General features: G+C 40.9%; 1 protein-coding gene across 3 annotated transcripts in view; it reads left to right on the top strand.

The window, feature by feature from the left end:
* LOC308103856 (uncharacterized protein) overlaps nt 1-22,042 on the top strand; it is a 64,066-nt gene that overhangs the window by 1,968 nt on the left and 40,056 nt on the right. Inside the window, exons 2-5 of one of the 3 annotated variants that reach the window (XM_080454049.1) lie at nt 366-426; nt 4,894-5,030; nt 16,347-16,397; nt 18,864-19,513. In XM_080454049.1, the coding sequence (XP_080310175.1) occupies nt 19,216-19,513 (298 nt within the window). In that variant the 5' untranslated portion in view covers nt 366-426; nt 4,894-5,030; nt 16,347-16,397; nt 18,864-19,215. Of the gene's footprint in view, nt 1-365; nt 427-4,893; nt 5,031-16,274; nt 16,398-18,863; nt 19,514-22,042 lie in introns of all 3 variants that reach the window. The other 2 variants (XM_080454048.1, XM_080454050.1) reach the window with 2 other exon arrangements.

Raw genomic sequence — 22,042 nt, 5'->3', positions numbered from 1 at the left:
TTTGAAAAAAATTAATGTATTCACACCTAAACATCTCCACTGCATGTTAAAAAGCAAATATAAAAATAGAACAATAAAAATAACCGCAGTAATAACAGAGATACAATAAAATTTTAATAAAACCAACCCTATGATGAGTTCTCTCATCAGTTCGCTCAGTTCTCTCCCCAAAAGTGCCCAATTCTCTCAAGTGCCCAGTTTTCTAGCTACCCACCTAGGCTTTACAATACAGCAGTAGAATTTACAGCCAGAATTTTACTGTAGGTTTCTGTGACAAAAAAAAAGAAGTGTGGTGATTGTCAGACGTCAGATAATGAGGAGGAAATAATGTGAAGTATTCTCAACAACACCAATTATCTCACCAGGAACACACAGACACAGAGATACCTGACGCCGCATTATTTCATTCCAGAGAAAAAAGAGAGGGTGAGTCATTCTCTATCTTTTCTTTCCATCAGTGATTAATGCCATGATATGACTGAGGATTGAGGATGAGGATTGAAGAATGTGCACATATGTTAACTCATTATGTGTCTCTAATCATATCAAGATACATTTCTGTGCATTTGTTTTAACCCATTTAGGGCGGGAACCCCAATTTGTAACTATTCCGTTCAAGACGGGAACCCCTTTTGGGGTTCTTGTTGGTATGTACAGTATAAAGCAACATACATATTTTTAAAAAAATTCAGAAAACTTAGGTCAGGATTTAGAAGGCGTTTTTAGAATCGGCCTCAGGTCTAAATGGGTTAAGTTACACAGATTCTGAACTACATGTCAGGATTGTCAGCAAAATGTAGAATTATTATTATATATTATATAGTTGCTGTCGGGCCGAAACCAGCTAACTCCATTTTCCCCCCATAAATCAGTGCTATTGAACACCCTTTACGTCTGTGTGTTGGTAAAAAAAAAAAATTTAACCAATGAAAAGTATTAAAAAGTGCTTCTGACAAAACCAGCTAACTCCATTGGATCCTCAAACTTTCTGCTAAACCTCCACCACGGGGGGTGGAGTTAGCTGGTTTTGCTGACTCCAGGCTCCACCCCCTTTTGACCTCCAAACTCATTGTGAGCTTGGAGGCCCATTCAGCTGTTCTTATCAATGATGGACAAAACCTCCTAACTATAGGTTACTACCGTAACCTCCGGTTCTATGAGACCTTTGTCTAGTTATCTTTGGAATACCGCTTTTTCTTTTGAATTAGTTGTCTCTGTAGCTGAGCACCCACTGCCTAACAAAAAGTCATCCAGAGGAAGTGCATTTGCTTGTTTCTTAGCTAAGTTACAGTATAGATTTGAACAGAATCAGTATTAGAGATTATAAGGAGCCTTTTCAATATTTTTAATTAGGTAATTAATAGTGAGAGTGAGAGTGAGAGTGAGAGAGAGAGAGAGAGAGAGAGAGAGAGAGAGAGAGAGACAGACATGGTAACTGGAGAGAGAGAGAGAGAGAGAGAGAGAGAGAGAGAGAGAGAGAGAGAGAGAGAGAGAGAGAGAGAGAGAGAGAGAGAACAGAATAGATTGGAGAGAGAGAGAGAGAGAGAGAGAGAGAGAGAGACATGGAAACGGAATAGATTGAAGAGAGTGACAGAGTGAGATAGAGACAGACAGACAGACAGACAGACAGACAGACAGTGACAGAGTGAGAGAGAGACAGACAGACAGACAGACAGACAGACAGACAGGCAGACATTCAGGCAGGCAGACAGACAGTGAGAGATTGATTGATAGATTGAAGAGAGAGACATGGAAACGGAATAGATTGAAGAGAGAGAGAGACATGGAAACAGAATAGATTGAAGAGAGAGAGAGACATGGAAACATAATAGATTGAAGAGAGAGAGAGATGGAAGCAGAATGGATTGATTGGACATCTCAACCTATTGCCATTAACAGGAATCGAACCCTCAACCTTCGGATTGACAGGCTGCAACACTACGTATAGTGCTATAGCTTTGTCCAGGCTGAGGTTGTCTGTTGAAGATAAAAGTGAACCAGTGAAAGCAGCCGATCTACAAGCTCAGAAACACGTTGCTATCTGAAAAGTTTTGAGATTGTAGATCGGCTATTTTCAGAATGAAGTATGTCATATATTGCAAAAACATACCTTCTCAGATAAGCATTTCATGTTATCTTTATCAATTGCACATGTATTCATTAATACAGTCTTGTTGTTTGCAATGCACTTTAAATGAAGTCTCCACCAAGTGAGGCTTGAACCGGCAAACTTGATGTTGTGAAACATTCACTTAAGCGGGAAGCCATTGGACCAACAGACCTGATCCAGTGAAAACGGAGGTCAAACAGATAATACCATTTCACGCAAATAACTGAAAAATCATGGGTTTAAGTGTTTTTCAAACTGCTCAAAATTGCAGACAATCTAAGGGCGGAGAGAGAGACATGGAAACGGAATAGATTGAAGAGAGAGAGACATGGAAACATAATAGATTGAAGAGAGAGAAAGATGGAAGCAGAATGGATTGATTGAACTTCTCAACCTATTGCCATTAACAGTAATCAAACCCTCAACCTTCGGATTGACAGGCTGCAACACTACCTATAGTGCTATAGCTTTGTCTAGGCGGAGGTTGTCTGTTGAAGATAAAAGTGAACCAGTGAAAGCAGCCGATCTACAAGCTCAGGAACACGTTGCTATCTGAAAAGTTTTGAGATTGTAGATCGGCTATTTTCAGAATTAAGTATGTCATACATTGAAAAGACATACTCTCAAATAAGCATTTCAGGTTATCTTTAACAATTGCACATGTATTCATTGATACATTCATGTTTTTCGCAATTCAACTTAAATGAGTCTGCATCAAGTGAGGCTTGAACCGGCAACCTTGCAGTCATGAGGCACTCACTTAAGGGAGAAGCCATTGGACCAACAGGCAAGACCTGTGAAAAAAGAGATAACACAGCAGCCGATCTACAAGCTCAGAAACATGTTGCTATCTGAAAAGTTGTGAGATTGTAGATCGGCTATTTTCACAATATTGTCATATATTGCAAAAAATACTCTCTCCAAGAAGCATTTCATGTTACCTTTAACAGTTGCGCATGCATTAATTGATACAGTCATGTTTTGTGCGATACAATTGAAAAGTGGCCAGCAAGAGTTGAGGCTTGAACTGGTGAACTTGGATCCAGAGGCTGATGCTGAAGCGAGACGCCATTGGACCAACAGACCAGAACCAGTGAAAAAAGAATTCACACTAACACTAACACTAAGATCACTCGTTCACAAACCATTTACCAATAGAGAAATTGTATGTCTCCTCGAAACCGAAACCAGTGAAAGCAGCCGATCTACAAGCTCACAAAACGTTGCTATCTGAAAAGTTGTGAGATTGTAGATCGGCTATTTTCACAATGAAGTACGTCATACATTGAAAAAACATACTCTCAAATAAGCATTTCATGTTATCTTTACCATTGGCACATGTATTCATTGATACAGTCATGCTTTTTGCAATTCAACTTAAATGAGTCTGCTTCAAGTGAGGCTTGAACCGGCAACCTTCCGGTCGTAAGGCACTTGCTTAAGGGAGAAGCCATTGGTCCAACAGACAAGAACCTGTGAAAAAGGAGATCAATCAGATGATACAGTTTCACGCAAATAGCTGAAAAATCCTGGGTTTAAGTGTTTTTCAAACTGCTCAAAATTGCAGACAATCTAAGGGCGGAGCTTACTGGTCAACGTGATACATGTGTTCCTCATGAGTCAAGGCACATGTGTAAGCAGGTTTAATGGCTGTCGGCCAAACAAGGCATGACTTTTGCCTGTTTAAAGTTTGCATTTTCAAAAAATCGCTATAGCGCCCCCCTTTGACCAATTGGAGTAAGATCGGTTTCAGTGATATTTGGAAGGACCCTCAACATTACCGCAAAGTTTCAAAGAAATGTGAGTCTGCATGTATGTGTTAGGGGCAGATGAATAATTGTCATAAAACTGCAATATTCATTGGCTCATTAAAGCTTAATTTTTTCACTTATGGAAAATCTTTGCTGCTTGTTTGTCGGCATAGGTCCAAAGTTCATGTGTAAAACGTTTCGTGCAGATTACTCAAAAATCCCAGGAGGAGATAGGTTTTAACTAAACCTGTTTTTCATATAATTCAAAATGGTGGGACATCTAAAGGTCAGAGGTCAAAAGTCAGAGTGTGAAAGTTGTTGATCATGAGTAGACGCATATGTTTATTGAAGTTTCATGGCTGTAGGTCAAACAGGGCATGAGTTGTACCTGTTCAAAGTTGGCATTTTGCTATAGCGCCACCTTTTGACGAAAGATTGTGAGAATTATTTCTTGATAGTTTTTCATGACCATCTACCATATGGCCGAGTTTCGTAAAAAGCGACAGCACGGTTCACCCAGAACTGCGAAAAGTGGCAGAAACAGAATACTGCCAATCTTAAAACAGGTCCAGAGCTGAGCTCTGGCCCCGTAATAATAATAATAATAATAATAATAATAATAATAAAAATAATAATAATGGCATATATTATGCAGGGCAGCTTGTCATGACTCCACTGCATGAAATATGACTTTCTACCTGAGAATTACTGTTACTGTCTATGTAAGTAAGTGTTTTCGTATAAAAATCCAATTTATTTATTTTTTAACAAAGTATCCAATATCTTAACATGATATTAGACAGTTACACTGCAGGACATTTTGACACTTTAGCGCTGAATAACTATCAAATTAATAATTTGCAACACAAAATTGCTGGATCAAAAGATCGATGGCCTCCAGACACCAAATGTACGTGTCCTGTCTTTGACACACATATTGAAATATGAATTTCCTTAAAACAAAAGGATCAAGACGTGTAAAAGTTGCATAGAAACAGCATAATTATTCTATTCTTCTACATCTTTTAACAGCGTGTCCTGGGGCGGCAGCAGACATTGCATTCTTGCTGGATGGCTCAGGCAGTGTTTCCGACGGTGATTTCAACGTAATGAAGACCTTTGTTAAAAGTGTGATTCGCTCACTACTGGACCTGGCACAAGCTACACAGGTGGGTCTAGCAAAGTCAAGTTATAACTTAATAAGGATTAAGAGTTTTCCTCCAAACTTGGCCTTGCTACTGAAAACATGCTGCTGAAAACATGCTAATCAGATAAAAAGGTCCAGCAATAGAACGTTAGATGTCATGTTTACATTGCACCATCAATGATGGGATAACCATCCATCTTATCTGAAACAATAAATACATTGCAAACTAGTTAGTGTGGTTGCCCGAATGGGCAACCAGACTATTGTTTTACAGAAACTTTATTCTAGATAAACAATTTTTTCAACCGCATCTCCTCCCACAGTTTATTTTTCCCAATTTAGTGCCATATGTCAAAATGACCGGCCTCACCGGGAATCGTCTGCTTGTATTTTGTTAAGAGATTGGTTGCATAGTTTTATTGATATTGATTTATTAGTGCATTAAATGTCCCCATCCACTTTAATGGAAAAGTGAAAAAACTAAAATTCAAGTATTTTTTTCTCAGAAACCGTAAGAGCTAGAGTTACCAGATTTGGAGGGGAGGTTTATAATTTAGTCCGAAATTATTTAAATAAATAATCACACCATTCGGCCTCATGGTGGCGCTATAACAGTCCCCTTTACGTTTTTGGCCTATAACTTTTGAACCGTAGGTCCTAGAATAAAAATATTTTCTCCCCTAGATTCCTTGGGTCATGACGCAACTCCCCATATAGGCCACGCCCATTTGCGTCAGGATAGATTTTCCGCCATTTTGAATTTTCTTCAAAACACACTTTTAGCTCCTCCTCCCACATATTTTCTCCAAATTTCACACAAATCGGTACACATTATCTCTGGACCCATGCGATAATCTGGAGCGAAACAGAATTTTGATAGTCCATACCGTTCGTCCGTAAATGGCTTCCAAAGTTAGCGGAAGGGGCCCGTTTTACAAAAAAGGCCACAAATCACTAACAAAACGTCCAGTCAATCCCAAATTTGAGTCACATGTCGAGGGTGGTTTACTCAACGAATCCCCAAAAGTATTTCCACTTTGACCCATAGGGGGCGCCACAAATGCACAAAATGTAACCTTTTGATAGAAAAACCATATGTTGATGTTTCTAGATAAACTATATTTCAAACCACTACTCCTCTCACAGTTTATTTTTCCCAATTTAGTGGCATATGTCAAAATGACCGTCTTGACCGGGCATCGTGCGCTTGAATTTTGCTAAGAGATTGGTTAAATAGTTTAATTGATATTGATTTATTAGTGCATTAAATTTCCCCATCCGCTTTAATGAAAAAGTGAAAAAACTCAAATTCAAGTATTTTTTTCTCTGAAACCGTAAGAGCTAGAGTTACCAGATTTGGAGGGGAGGTTCATCATTTAGTCTGAAATTATTGAAAAAATAATTACACCAGTCGGCTTCATGGTGGCGCTATAACAGCCCCCTTTACGTTTTGGTCTATAACTCTTGAACCGTATGTCGTAAAATAAAAATTTATTTTTCCCTAGATTCCTTGGGTCATGACGCATCTTTCCATATAGGCCATATACGTGCAGTCAATCCCACATTTAAATCACATGTCAAGGGTGGTTTACTCAACAAATCCCCAAAAGCATTTCCACTTTGATCCATAGGGGGCGCCACAAATGCTCAAAATGTAACCTTTTGATGCAAAAACCATATGTTGATGTTTCTAAAGAAAGATAAACTATATTTCGGGCTGCTACTCCTCCCACAGTTTTTTTTGCCCAATTTTGTGCCATATGTCAAAATGACCGGCTTCACCGGGAATCGTGCGCTTGTACTTTGCTAAGAGATTGGTTTCTTGGTTTAATTGATATTGATTTATTAGTGCATTAAATTTCCCCATCCACTTTAATGGGAAAATGAAAAAATGCCCATTCAAGTATTTTTTTCTCAGAAACCGTAAGGGCTAGAGTTACAAGACTTGCAGGGGAGGTTCATGATTTAGTGCGAAATTATTAAACAAAATTATACACCAGTCGGCCTCATGGTGGCGCTAATGCAGTAGATGCTGGGTCAAGTCAGATGCACAGTGGAGGATTCAAACTCCTATACAGTCGTGGGCATGCCACCCGACTGACCCGAGCACTAGTTAGTGTGGTTGCCCGAATGGGCAACCAGACTATTGTTATAGAGAAACTTTATTCTAGATAAACAATTTTTTCAACCGCATCTCCTCCCACAGTTTATTTTTCCCAATTTAGTGCCATATGTCAAAATGACCGGCCTCACCGGGAATCGTCTGCTTGTATTTTGTTAAGAGATTGGTTGCATAGTTTTATTGATATTGATTTATTAGTGCATTAAATGTCCCCATCCACTTTAATGGAAAAGTGAAAAAACTCAAATTCAAGTATTTTTTTCTCAGAAACCGTAAGAGCTAGAGTTACCAGATTTGGAGGGGAGGTTTATAATTTAGTCCGAAATTATTTAAATAAATAATCACACCATTCGGCCTCATGGTGGCGCCGAATTGGCCCACTTTACGTTTTGGCCTATAACTTTTGAACCGTAGGTCCTAGAATAAAAATCTTTTCCCCCCTAGATTCCTTGGGTCATGACGCAACTCCCCATATAGGCCACGCCCATTTGCGTCAGGATAGATTTTCCGCCATTTTGAATTTTCTTCAAAACACACTTTTAGCTCCTCCTCCCACATATTTTCTCCATATTTCACACAAATCGGTACACATTATCTCTGGACCCATGCGATAATCTGGAGTGAAACAGAATTTTGATAGTCCATACCGTTCGTCCGTAAATGGCTTCCAAAGTTAGCGGAAGGGGCCCGTTTTACAAAAAAGGCCACAAATCACTAACGAAACGTCCAGTCAATCCCAAATTTGAGTCACATATCGAGGGTGGTTTACTCAACGAATCCCCAAAAGTATTTCCACTTTGACCCATAGGGGGCGCCACAAATGCACAAAACGTAACCGTTTGATGCAAAAATATGATTTTTGGGGGGATCAATCCTCTCAAAATGAAATAAAAGTGATATCAGGAGTGACGTGACAATATGATTGGCCCGTTACATTTGTGGGAGGGGCCTATTTCCTAAAATCAAAACGGCATGTATCACGAAGGCAGGATCCGATCGACACCCGATTCGAATGGCACGTCACGCGGCCTCCGACGGTATTCCTCCCAGCGTATTCCCCGAGTCCCGGCGAAAACGCAAGTGATCTCAGGAGTTATGTGACAATGTAATTGGCACAGCCTTCGACGGTATTCCTCCCAGCGTATTCCTCGAGTCCCGGCGGCAGCGACCCGTGACTAGCGTCGGTGAATAAAAAATTTTTTTCCCCTAGATTCCTTGGGTCATGACGCAACTCCCCATATAGGCCACGCCCATTTGCGTCTGGATAGATTTTCCGCCATTTTGAATTTTCTTCAAAACACACTTTTTGCTCCTTTTCCTACATATTTTGTCCAAATCTCACACAAATCGGTACAGGTCATCTATGGACCTATGGACATGCGATAAATACATCCAAACGGCATTTTGATAGTCCTTACCGTTCGTCCGTAATTGGCTTCCGAAGTTAGTGGGAGGGGCCCGTTTTATCAAAAATGCCAAAAATCACAAACAAAACGTCCAATCGATCCCAAATTTGAATCACATGTCGAGGGTGGTTTACTCAACAAATCCCCAAAATAATTTCCACTTTGATCCATAGGGGGCGCCACAAATGCAAATGCTCAGAATGTAACCGTTTGATGCAAAAACCTTATTTTGGGGGGATCAATCCTCTCAAAATGAAACGCAAGTGATCTAAGGAGTTACGTGACAATGTAATTGGCACAGCCTCCGACGGTATTCCTCCCAGCGTATTCCTCGAGTCCCGGCGGCAGCGACCCGCGACTAGCGTCGGTGCAACCACACTCTGCAATTGCCCTGAATTGCGACGCGTCTAGTTAGTGTGGTTGCCCTAACAGGGCAACCAGACTATAGTACTTGATGAACTTTATTTCTAGATAAACAATACTTTAGACCTTATCTCCTCCCACAGTTTTTATTCCCCAATGTTGTGCCATATCTCAAAATGACCGTCTTGACCTGGAATCGTGCGCTTGTATTTTGCTAAGAGATTGGTTAAATAGTTTAATTGATATTGATTTATTAGTGCATTAAATTTCCCCATCCGCTTTAATGTAAAAGTGAAAAAACTCAAATTCAAGTATTCTTTTCTCAGAAACCGTAAGAGCTAGAGTTACCACATTTGGAGGGGAGGTTCATAATTTAGTCCAAAATTATTTTAAAAAAAATCACACCAATCGGCCACATGGTGGCGCTATAACAGCCCCCTTTACGTTTTGGCCTATAACTCTTGAACCGTAGGTCGTAAAATCAAAATTTATTCACCTGGATTCCTTGGGTCACGACGCATCTCCCCATATAGGCCACGCCCATTTGCGTCTGGATAGATTTTTTGATATTGATTTATTAGTGCATTAAATTTCCCCATCCACTTTAATGGGAATTGCAAAAACTCCCATTCAAGTATTTTTTTCTCGGAAACCATAAGGGCTAGAGTTACATGACTTGGAGGGGAGGTTAATAGTTTATTGCAAAATTATTTTAAAAAAAATCACACCAGTCGGCCACATGGTGGCGCTATAACAGCCCACTTTACCTTTTGGCCTATAACTCTTGAACCGTAGGTCGTAAAATCAAAATTTATTTTTCCCTAGATTCCTTGGGTCATGACGCAGCTCCCCATATAGGCCACGCCCATTTGCGTCAGGATATATTTTCCGCCATTTTGAATTTTCTTCAAAACACACTTATTGCTCCTTTTCCTTCAAATTTTGTCCAAATCTCACACAAATCGGTACACGTGATCTATGGACCCATGCGATAAAGATATCCAAACGGCATTTTGATAGTCCTTACCGTTCGTCCGTAAATGGCTTCCAAAGTTAGCGGGAGGGGCCCGTTTTACAAAAAAAAACACAAATCACGAACGAAACGTCCAGTCAATCCCAAATTTGAATCACATGTCAAGTGTGGTTTACAAATCCCCCAAAGCATTTCCACTTTGAGCCATAGGGGGCGCCACAACTCTGCAAAACGTAACCGTTTGATGCAAAAACATGATTTTTGGGGGGATCACTCCTCTCAAATTGAAAAGCAGGTGATCTCAGGAGTGACATGACGATGTCATTGGCCCGCTACATTTCTGGGAGGGGCTTATTTATTTTAGTGGGAGGGGCCTATTTCTTCAAATCAAAACGCCATGTATCACGAACACAGGATCCAATCAGCACCAAATTCGAATGGCACGTCACGCGACCTCCGACGGTATTCCTCCAAGCATATTCCTCAAGTCCGGGCGGCGGCAACCTGCGACCGGCGACGGCGCAACCACACTTTGCAATTTCCCATAATTGCGACGCGTCTAGTTAGTGTGGTTGCCCGAATGGGCAACCAGACTATTGTTTTACAGAAACTTTATCTCTAGATAAACTTTTTTTCTATTCGCTACTCCTCCCACAGTTTATTTTTCCCAATTTAGTGCCATATGTCAAAATGACCGGCCTCACCGGGAATCGTGTGCTTGTATCTTGTTAAGAGATTGGTTGGATAGTTTTATTGATATTGATTTATTAGTGCATTAAATGTCCCCATCCACTTTAATGGAAAAGTGAAAAAACTCAAATTCAAGTATTTTTTTCTCAGAAACCGTAAGAGCTAGAGTTACCAGATTTGGAGGGGAGGTTTATAATTTAGTCCGAAATTATTTAAATAAATAATCACACCATTCGGCCTCATGGTGGCGCTATAACAGCCCACTTTACGTTTTTGGCCTATAACTTTTGAACCGTAGGTCCTAGAATAAAAATATTTTCCCCCCTAGATTCCTTGGGTCATGACGCAACTCCCCATATAGGCCACGCCCATTTGCGTCAGGATAGATTTTCCGCCATTTTGAATTTTCTTCAAAACACACTTTTAGCTCCTCCTCCCACATATTTTCTCCAAATTTCACAGAAATCGGTACACATGATCTCTGGACCCATGCGATAATCTGGAGTGAAACAGAATTTTGATAGTCCATACCGTTCGTCCGTAAATGGCTTCCAAAGTTAGCGGAAGGGAACCGTTTTACAAAAAAGGCCACAAATCACTAACGAAACGTCCAGTCAATCCCAAATTTGAGTCACATATCGAGGGTGGTTTACTCAACGAATCCCCAAAAGTATTTCCACTTTGACCCATAGGGGGCGCCACAAATGCACAAAACGTAACCGTTTGATGCAAAAATATGATTTTTGGGGGGATCAATCCTCTCAAAATGAAATAAAAGTGATATCAGGAGTGACTAGACAATATGATTGGCCCTTTACATTTGTGGGAGGGGCCTATTTCCTAAAATCAAAACGGCATGTATCACGAAGGCAGGATCCGATTGACACCCGATTCGAATGGCACGTCACGCGGCCTCCGACGGTATTCCTCCCAGCTTATTCCCCGAGTCCCGGCGGCAGCGACCCGCGACTCGCGTCGGCGCAACCACACTTTGCAATTGCCCTGAATTGCGACGCGTCTAGTTAGTGTGGTTGCCCGAATGGGCAACCAGACTATTGTTTTACAGAAACTTTATTCTTTCTTTATTTATAGATAAACAATATTTCTAACCGTATCACAGCCCACAGTTTATTTTTCCCAATTTAGTGTCATATGTCAAAATGACCGGCTTCACCGGGAATCGTGTGCTTGTATTTTGCTAGGAGATTGGTTGCATAGTTTTATTGATATTGATTTATTAGTGCATTAAATTTCCCCATCCACTTTAATGAAAAAGTGAAAAAACTCAAATTCAAGTATTTTTTTCTCTGAAACTGTAAGAGCTAGAGTTACCAGATTTGGTGGGGAGGTTCATGATTTAGTCCGAAATTATTTAAAAAACACATTACACCAGTCGGCCTCATGGTGGCGCTATAACAGCCCACTTTACGTTTTTGGCCTATAACTTTTGAACCGTAGGTCCTAGAATAAAAATCATTTTCCCCCTAGATTCCTTGGGTCATGACGCAACTCCCCATATAGGCCACGCCCATTTGCGTCAGGATAGATTTTCCGCCATTTTGAATTTTCTTCAAAACACACTTTTAGCTCCTCCTCCCACATATTTGCTCCAAATTTCACAAAAATCAGTACACATAATCTCTGGACCCATGCGATAATCTGGAGTGAAACAGAATTTTGATAGTTCTTGCCGTTCGTCCGTAAATGGCTTCCAAAATTAGAGGGAGGGGCCCGTTTTACAAAAAAGCCCACAAATCACGAACAAAACGTCCAGTCAATCCCAAATTTAAATCACATGGCGAGGGTGGTTTACTCAACAAATCTCCAAAAGCATTTCCACTTTGATCCATAGGGGGCACCACAAATGCTCAAAATGTAACCTTTTGATGCAAAAACCATATGTTGATGTTTCTAGATAAACTGTATTTCGGGCTGCTACTTCTCCCACAGTTTTTTTTGCCCAATTTTGTGCCATATGTCAAAATGACCGGCTTCACCGGGAATCGTGCGCTTGTACTTTGCTAAGAGATTGGTTACATAGTTTAATTGATATTGATTTATTAGTGCATTAAATTTTCCCATCCACTTTAATGGGAAAATGAAAAAATGCCCATTCAAGTATTTTTTTCTCAGAAACTGTAAGGGCTAGAGTTACAAGACTTGCAGGGGAGGTTCATGATTTAGTGCGAAATTATTAAACAAAATTATACACCAGTCGGCCTCATGGTGGCGCTATAACAGCTCCCTTCACGTTTTGGCCTATAACTCTTGAACCGTAGGTCGTAAAATAAAAAACATATCGAGGGTGGTTTACTCAACGAATCCCCAAAAGTATTTCCACTTTGACCCATAGGGGGCGCCACAAATGCACAAAACGTAACCGTTTGATGCAAAAATATGATTTTTGGGGGGATCAATCCTCTCAAAATGAAATAAAAGTGATATCAGGAGTGACTAGACAATATGATTGGCCCTTTACATTTGTGGGAGGGGCCTATTTCCTAAAATCAAAACGGCATGTATCACGAAGGCAGGATCCGATTGACACCCGATTCGAATGGCACGTCACGCGGCCTCCGACGGTATTCCTCCCAGCTTATTCCCCGAGTCCCGGCGGCAGCGACCCGCGACTCGCGTCGGCGCAACCACACTTTGCAATTGCCCTGAATTGCGACGCGTCTAGTTAGTGTGGTTGCCCGAATGGGCAACCAGACTATTGTTTTACAGAAACTTTATTCTTTCTTTATTTATAGATAAACAATATTTCTAACCGTATCACAGCCCACAGTTTATTTTTCCCAATTTAGTGTCATATGTCAAAATGACCGGCTTCACCGGGAATCGTGTGCTTGTATTTTGCTAGGAGATTGGTTGCATAGTTTTATTGATATTGATTTATTAGTGCATTAAATTTCCCCATCCACTTTAATGAAAAAGTGAAAAAACTCAAATTCAAGTATTTTTTTCTCTGAAACTGTAAGAGCTAGAGTTACCAGATTTGGTGGGGAGGTTCATGATTTAGTCCGAAATTATTTAAAAAACACATTACACCAGTCGGCCTCATGGTGGCGCTATAACAGCCCACTTTACGTTTTTGGCCTATAACTTTTGAACCGTAGGTCCTAGAATAAAAATCATTTTCCCCCTAGATTCCTTGGGTCATGACGCAACTCCCCATATAGGCCACGCCCATTTGCGTCAGGATAGATTTTCCGCCATTTTGAATTTTCTTCAAAACACACTTTTAGCTCCTCCTCCCACATATTTGCTCCAAATTTCACAAAAATCAGTACACATAATCTCTGGACCCATGCGATAATCTGGAGTGAAACAGAATTTTGATAGTTCTTGCCGTTCGTCCGTAAATGGCTTCCAAAATTAGAGGGAGGGGCCCGTTTTACAAAAAAGCCCACAAATCACGAACAAAACGTCCAGTCAATCCCAAATTTAAATCACATGGCGAGGGTGGTTTACTCAACAAATCTCCAAAAGCATTTCCACTTTGATCCATAGGGGGCACCACAAATGCTCAAAATGTAACCTTTTGATGCAAAAACCATATGTTGATGTTTCTAGATAAACTGTATTTCGGGCTGCTACTTCTCCCACAGTTTTTTTTGCCCAATTTTGTGCCATATGTCAAAATGACCGGCTTCACCGGGAATCGTGCGCTTGTACTTTGCTAAGAGATTGGTTACATAGTTTAATTGATATTGATTTATTAGTGCATTAAATTTTCCCATCCACTTTAATGGGAAAATGAAAAAATGCCCATTCAAGTATTTTTTTCTCAGAAACTGTAAGGGCTAGAGTTACAAGACTTGCAGGGGAGGTTCATGATTTAATGCGAAATTATTAAACAAAATTATACACCAGTCGGCCTCATGGTGGCGCTATAACAGCTCCCTTCACGTTTTGGCCTATAACTCTTGAACCGTAGGTCGTAAAATAAAAAAATATTTTCCCCTGGATTCCTTGGGTCATGACGCATCTCCCCATATAGGCCACGCCCATTAGCGTCAGGATAGATTTTCCGCCATTTTGCATTTTCTTCAAAACACACTTTTAGCTCATTTTCCCACATATTTTGTCAAAATTTCACAAAAGTCGGTACACATGATCTCTGGGCCCATGCGATAAACATATCCAAACGGCATTTTGATAGTCCTTACCGTTCGTCCGTAATTGGCTTCCAAAGTTAGTGGGAGGGGCTCGTTTTACCAAAAATGCCAGAAATCACGAACGAAACGTACAATTGATCCCAAATTTGAATCATAGGTCGAGGGTGGTTTACTCAACGAATACCCAAAAGTATTTCCAATTTGATCCATAGGGGGCGCCACAAATGCGCAAAACGTAACCGTTCGATGCTAAAACATGATTTTTGGGGGGATCAATCCTCTCAAAATGAAACGCAAGTGATCTCAGGAGTGACGTGACAATGTAATTGGCGCAGCCTACGACGGTATTCCTCCCGGCGTATTCCTCGCGTCCCGGCGGCGGCGACCCCGCGACCTGCGTCGGCGCAACCACACTTTGCAATTGCCCTGAATTGCGACAATTCTAGTATTAACATTGTTCTTGAACAATGTTAATAAACAATATTTCAAACCGCATCTCCTCCCACAGTTTAATTTTCCCAATTTAGTGCCATATATCAAAATGACCGTCTTGACCGGGAATCGTGCGCTTGTATTTTGCTAAGAGATTGGTTAAATAGTTTAATTGATATTGATTTATTAGTGCATTAAATTTCCCCATCCGCTTTAATGGAAAAGTGAAAAAACTCAAATTCAAGTATTTTTTTCTCAGAAACCGTAAGAGCTAGAGTTACCAGATTTGGAGGGGAGGTTCATAATTTAGTCCAAAATTATTATACAAATAATTACACCATTCGGCCTCATGGTGGCGCTATAACAGCCGCCTTTACGTTTTGGCCTTTAACTCTTGAACCGTAGGTCTCTTTTCCCCTGGATTCCTTGGGTTACGACGCATCTCCCCATATAGGCCACGCCCATTTGCGTCAGGAAAGATTTTCCGCCATTTTGAATTTTCTTCAAAACACACTTTTTGCACCTTTTCCTACAGATTTTTCCCAAATCTCACAAAAATCGGTAAACGTGATCTATGGACCCATGCGATAAACCTATCCAAACGGCATTTTGATAGTCTTTACCGTTCGTCCGCAATTGGCTTCCAAAGTTAGTGGGAGGGGCCCGTTTTACCAAAAATGCCAAAAATCACGAACGAAACGTCCAATCGATCCCAAATTTGAATCACATGTCGAGGGTGGTTTACTTAACGAATCCCCAAAAGCATTTCCACTTTAATCCGTAGGGGGCAGCACAAATGCGCAAAACGTAACCGTTTGATGCCACAACCTTATTTTGGGGGGATCAATCCTCTCAAAATGAAACGCAAGTGATCTCAGGAGTGACGTGACAATGTAATTGGCGCAGCCTCCGACGATATTCCTCCCAGCGTATTCCTCGAGTCCCGACCGGCGTCGGCGCAACCACACTTTGCAATTGCCCTGAATTGCGACGCGTCTAGTTAAGGTTGTTTTCTCGTTTGGGCCCTCAGGGTGGGTTTCACTAACAGCCTATGGGTCACCTGAATGCACCCTGACCGGTTATGCAAACCACCAGAAACTTCAGGGAGACACACTGCACGCAGTTCCAAATAAAAAGAGACACGCTTTGTTGTCTTTAGTTCATTTCTCAGAGCTTTCTTCACCCTGCATCAAGCTGAAGGAAACCTCTTCTCCTTCATCGTCTCACACAGCTTCTACAGAGCACAGGAATAACATCTTCTCACACAGAACAGAGCACACAGGTAAGTCTTGATTTCCTTTTGGAACCGAATATATATGGAGGGGATTTGGGGGAGTTGAGTGGTTTGTAACTTGGGCGGTGGTGGGAAAAGTACTTATTATTTTTACTTGAGTAAAAGTATCAATACTGTAGAAATACTTTACTGTAACAAGTAAAATTCCGGAATTCAACATTTACTTGAGTAAAGAGTACAAAAGTATTGGTATAAAAATGTACTTAAACTACCAAAAGTAGAAAGTACTCATTTTGCAGAATGTCCCCGTTTCGGCCATTTTAAAATAGAACTTGAAATGGGACATTTAGCATAAATATGCATAAATATTTCTACTTTTGGTACTTTTACTCAAGAATATTTTTAATTCCAGACTTTTACTTGTAACAGAGTATTTCTACTTTGCAGTATTGATACTTTTACTTAAGTAAAAAAAACAGTGCTTTTTCCACCACTGATTATTTCTCTCTCTCACACACACACACACACACACACACACACACACACACACACACACACACACACACACACACACACACACACACACACACACACACACACACACACACACACACACACACACACAGCTTTTTAAGCTGGGGCGGGGCTTGACATGCATGATTGATGTCTGCTGTGTCTGACAAGGATGTCAACTGTATTGTATGTCAGTGGTTCTCAAGCCCCCAACATAATCATATTTCAACTAGGAGCCCCCCCCCCCACCCCCCACCCTGACAAGCACTTGGAATTGTAGGAGTTGAGGCGTTGCAGTTTGACTCGGTTCCACAGATAAATATTGTGAAAATAGCAGATCTACAAGCTCAGAGCTTGTAGATCTGCTATTTTCACAATGTTTTCCTCTTTCTTATATTATTTGACAATTTGGCCAATGTTTGTTTATAATTAGATGATTACTTTTGATGCAGTAATGGTCTATTTCTATTTATTTTTTGAGGTGTTAAAAAGGTCTTAAAAGTCCTTAAATTGTCACTTCACTGTCATATGCCCCCCCCCCCCCCCCTAATGATGACCCTGGGGGTCCCGACCCACAGGTTGAGAACCACTGGTATTTGTACTGTTTTCCTATTGTCTGTTCATGTCCTTTAAGGCATCCATGTCCTTCTGTTTATGCGGACATGAATACATATTTCACTTGTGTCTAAATTCACTGTCCCTCAGCTTGTGACATGTTGATACATTTGGGTCTGTCTGTCTGTCTGTCTGTCTGTCTGTCTGTCTGTCTGTCTGTCTGTCTGTCTGTCTGTCTGTCTGCCTGCCTCACTACCGTGGATAACAGCGGGTGGTTGGCTGTTTGCAAGAAGCGTATAATAGGCTATATTTCTTTGGTGCTCACAGTAAATGTTATTTGACATTTAATGTGTTGCACGTTACTCTTGCACAGAATGTAAGGTATTGTGCCTCTAGTATCTAGTTCAGACCTATTTAAACTGTGGCTATTTGATTTGAAAACAGCAGATCTACAAGCTCAAAACGTGTCGCGATGGGACGCGTTGTGAGCTTGTAGATCTGCTATTTTCAAAAACAAAATGATACATTTTATACGTAATGATACCTTGTGAAACGAGACATTCTGCATAATGAGTACTTTTACTTTTGGTACTTTAAGCATATTTTGATGCCAATACTTTTGTACTTTTACAAGTACATTTTTATTACCAGACTTGTACTTACTGAGTGTTTCTACATTGCAGTATTGATACTTTTACTTAAAGGCATAGTTCACCCCCAATATGACTTTTTTCCTATGGAGACTTGAATTCATGGATATTTTTTAGTTTTTGTCTCATTCCTAAGACAATAATTTGATGACCAGTGGACCGGTTGGCAGCGGTTCCGGTAGGAGACACAAAGGAGACACTTTGTGTCTCCTACCGGAACCGCTACCGGTCATCAAATTATTGTCTTAGGAATGAGACAAAAATGTGACAGTTTCGCAGCCAAATACATATAATTGTGGGGGTTAGGGTTAGTTAGGGTTACTTGGCATGAAAAGGTATTGCGCACCACTGATATTCAGCAACATACGTTTTTCAGAAGACATTTGTAGAATGGGCCTCAGGTCTTCATGGGGTAATTGTTACCTTGTAGAATGGACCTCAGGTCTTCATGGGGTAATTGTTACCTTGTAGAATGGGCCTCAGGTCTTCATGGGGTAATTGTTACCTTGTAGAATGGATCTCATGTCATTGGCATTTCCAATTACCCGAATGCCCCCCGGCCCCAGTTAAAAATGGCTGTAACGATAGAAAGCAATACATTTTTAACACTCATCTTTTCATTATTATCATTACAAACTAATAGAATAACCCTTGTTGTAAAAAACAAAACAAAGTTGTCCTTTAAGAAACAAATACATCTGTGTTAAAAAGCTGTATGTGGACACAATTAGCTCATAAACTGGCTTTGACTTTGTCACCACTCACTATTTCCACCCTCTGACAATCTTTTTGTCAGAGTGTTTTCTCCTATCTCCACAGGTACTGCAGAAAACCTGGTTGCATTTGCCAAATGGAAAAAGCAACCTTTTAAACACTTCATCATTAGTAAAAAACTGCTTCACACAGACAATGCAGGACAATAAGTGCTAAAGCAATTCCACATTATCTTGTCTACTTTAATCTATCCTGGTTGTTGAGGGACGTTCACACAGGGCACTACACACATTTCTTTATCGACCAGATTCAGTAATCAATGTAATGGGAGGTACATGGTCCTGATACATCAGAGGTCTAGTCTGTTACTACTCACCCATTTGTCAGAGAGGCTTGTAGCTTATGAGGCAAAACCAAAACGACACATTTGAGACATGTCTCCACTAGCAGTAATACCAGTAATGTTAAAGGCACGGGAAAAAGCCCTTTTATTGAAAACTCTGAAGGAGTTGAAAGATGAACAGTATGAGGAGTTCCTGTGGCATCTTGGGAATGATCACGGAGACAAAATCTCAAGGAGTCGTCTGGAGAATCTGAAGAAAGACAAAATGGCCACAGTGGACTGCATGCAGCAGATCTTCTGTGATAAAGCTATGCAGATCACAGAGGACATTCTGGAAAAGATAGACAGAAATGATCTTAAAAAAACATTTTCAGAATCCCGATCCAAAGGTAAGAAATATAGGTGCATGGATGGAAATATAGAGGTCTCATGCTACAGAAAACACTCCCATACTATTATACTATAATAATATATTTATTCCCATCATGGTATTGTAGTGTGGAAGCATAGTTTTGCAGGCTACCAATTGCTTAAGAATGGAAGAAGTTGAACTACAGCAAAGATATACCCTCAGGAGAAATCGCTTGATAAACTGCTACTTAGATCATCTAAATCCAGCTTTAATGGCTTTCATTATTGCCATTTACACTTACAATGAGTTTGATTGGCTGGCAGTGTACTTACAGCAGCGAGAAAATAAATGATACAAAATTAAGTATTCATTATGACTACAACATGAATGCAGCATTTCAAACAGAATGAATTGTCATAGTTAATGTTGGGGGGGTGTATGCACAACAATTTCACAATGAGTACGTTGGTGACAGGTACACTGTCATGGTGTGTCTAAAGGGGTGCTAGCCTTTGACATTTACAGGGACCTTTATGAACACCAAAATAAGCAGAAACATTTAAAGAGATCTCCATATATGGGCACAAAAGGGTCCAAGCCCCCGATACTATGACTCAGACATACAGTATCTGTCAGATCGGCAGTGCAACGTATAGGTGTGAGGGCCACTATAGTCACCCCAACTCTAGATGTGAGGGCCGCGTAGAGGCCCAAACCTGTAGTATTGTGCGTTTGGACAAATGACAATGCTACTAATGCTTCAAGAGGAGAAAATAATGTAGAATACGTTGTCCATTTTAGTTGTAACCATGTAATTGGCCAGAATAATATTTCCTGGCATACTGAGTTATTTGTCAAACTTGATAATTGCAACATTCATCTTGATTGGAATAATCCATATATTGTATTATTTTGGTGTTGACGGTAAGGTAATTCAGCTTAAAAACAGACAAGTAGGATAAACATCGATAAAATCATTACAGCCATGAACAAGAAAAACAATAAAACAATAATCACATGATCTTAGAGAAAGCCTTGATATAGAGGTAGGTTTTCAGGAGTGATTTAAAGGATGCCACTGAGTTTGCATCCCTCAGGTTCTGGGGTAAGGCGTTCCAGAGAGTACTGTAGGTGCCTGGGCTAAAGGGCCGATCGCCCATAGTGACGAGGTGCGATTGAAAAGGAGTCAGGAGACCCCTGCCTGACGATCTAAGGTTGCGCATAGGTTCATATGGTGTCAACATGTCTAAAATGTAAGAGGGGGCTAGACCTCGCATGGCTTTGTCAGTAAGATCTTAAAATCAATTCTAAGGACTGTACTACCTTGACTGAAAAGCTGGGGTGGTGATGTTTGCTTGCTCACCTGTGTGCTGTCTGTCTCACCAGGAAGGAATGTTGGTTGTAGGTGGCGCCTGTTTCTCCGCTTCCGTGGTCTGTCTGGATCAGATAGGACCTTGGAGCTATGTGTCTAGATCAGATAGGACCTCAGAGCTGGGTGTCTGGATCAGATAGGACCTCAGAGCTGGGTGTCTGGATCAGATAGGACCTCTGAGCTGGGTGTCTAGGTCAGATAGGATCTCGGAGCTGGGTGCTGTTTAACCGTTGCTGCTGTCGTCCAGCCGGACTCACCGTCGAGTTTCACTGCCACGTTCTGCCCTGGGTCGAGAGGTGGAAGTGCTCTTGCATTGTGGCGTTGGTTGTAGGCATGCCTTTAGCTCCTCTTTGCCTTGGCATCAGCTTCACACACCTTTGTGAAGTTGGGCCACTTTGGTAACCGGACGTTATCGACTGTAGGCACTGTCGATAAATCCAAAACGATTCCTGCTGTAGCAGCAATCTATTAAGATCTCCTCCTCGTCTCGGGCATTTAACATGTTCAATTGAGGTTTTACACTCCTTTACTCCTTTTGGTAGGGCATTCCACATTTTTGTTGCATAGCATGAGAACGAGTTCATTCCCTTTTTTGTGCCAAATCTGGGTTGAACATGATCAGTGGAGCTGCCTCTGGTGTTGTGATTGTGGACTTCATTTAAGTTTTTGAAGTATTTAGACAGGTACATGGGTATACCAATGTTGTGGTGTATCTTGTAGACCAGGCCCATTGTAAGTTGCTGTACTCTGTCCTTAACCCTGAGCCATCCAATCCTAGCAAAGTGAGCAGGGGTTAGATGGGTTGCATGTTTGAGGCCAAGAAGTAGCCTTACTAGTTTGTTTTGGGATGTTTGGAGCCTTATTTTTAAGGCCTTGGTGGTGTTGTGATACCATGAGGAGCATGCATAATCGAAATGACCTTGTATGAGGGCCCATGCAAGAATCTTCAAGGTATTCTTACTGACTAGAGAGGAAATCCTATACAAAAAGTGTGTTCTTTGGTTGACCTTTTTGATCATTCTTTGAGGGGTCAGGCTGGATCTGAGCATCCTTTCAAGCTCTTTTCCGGCTCTGTTTTGACTTTGGAAAGCAGGTGAGGACGCCCTCCTCGCTGTGTTAATGCTGTATGGGACAGCATTTTCCCGCAGGCATATTTTCACAGGCATTATTTTTTAGAGGCCAAGAATGTGCTCT

This window comes from Gymnoscopelus braueri, assembly GCF_963280865.1.
Source record: "Gymnoscopelus braueri genome assembly, chromosome: 16".
Lineage (NCBI taxonomy): Eukaryota > Metazoa > Chordata > Actinopteri > Myctophiformes > Myctophidae > Gymnoscopelus > Gymnoscopelus braueri.
This window is presented reverse-complemented; position numbering and strand designations above follow the sequence as displayed.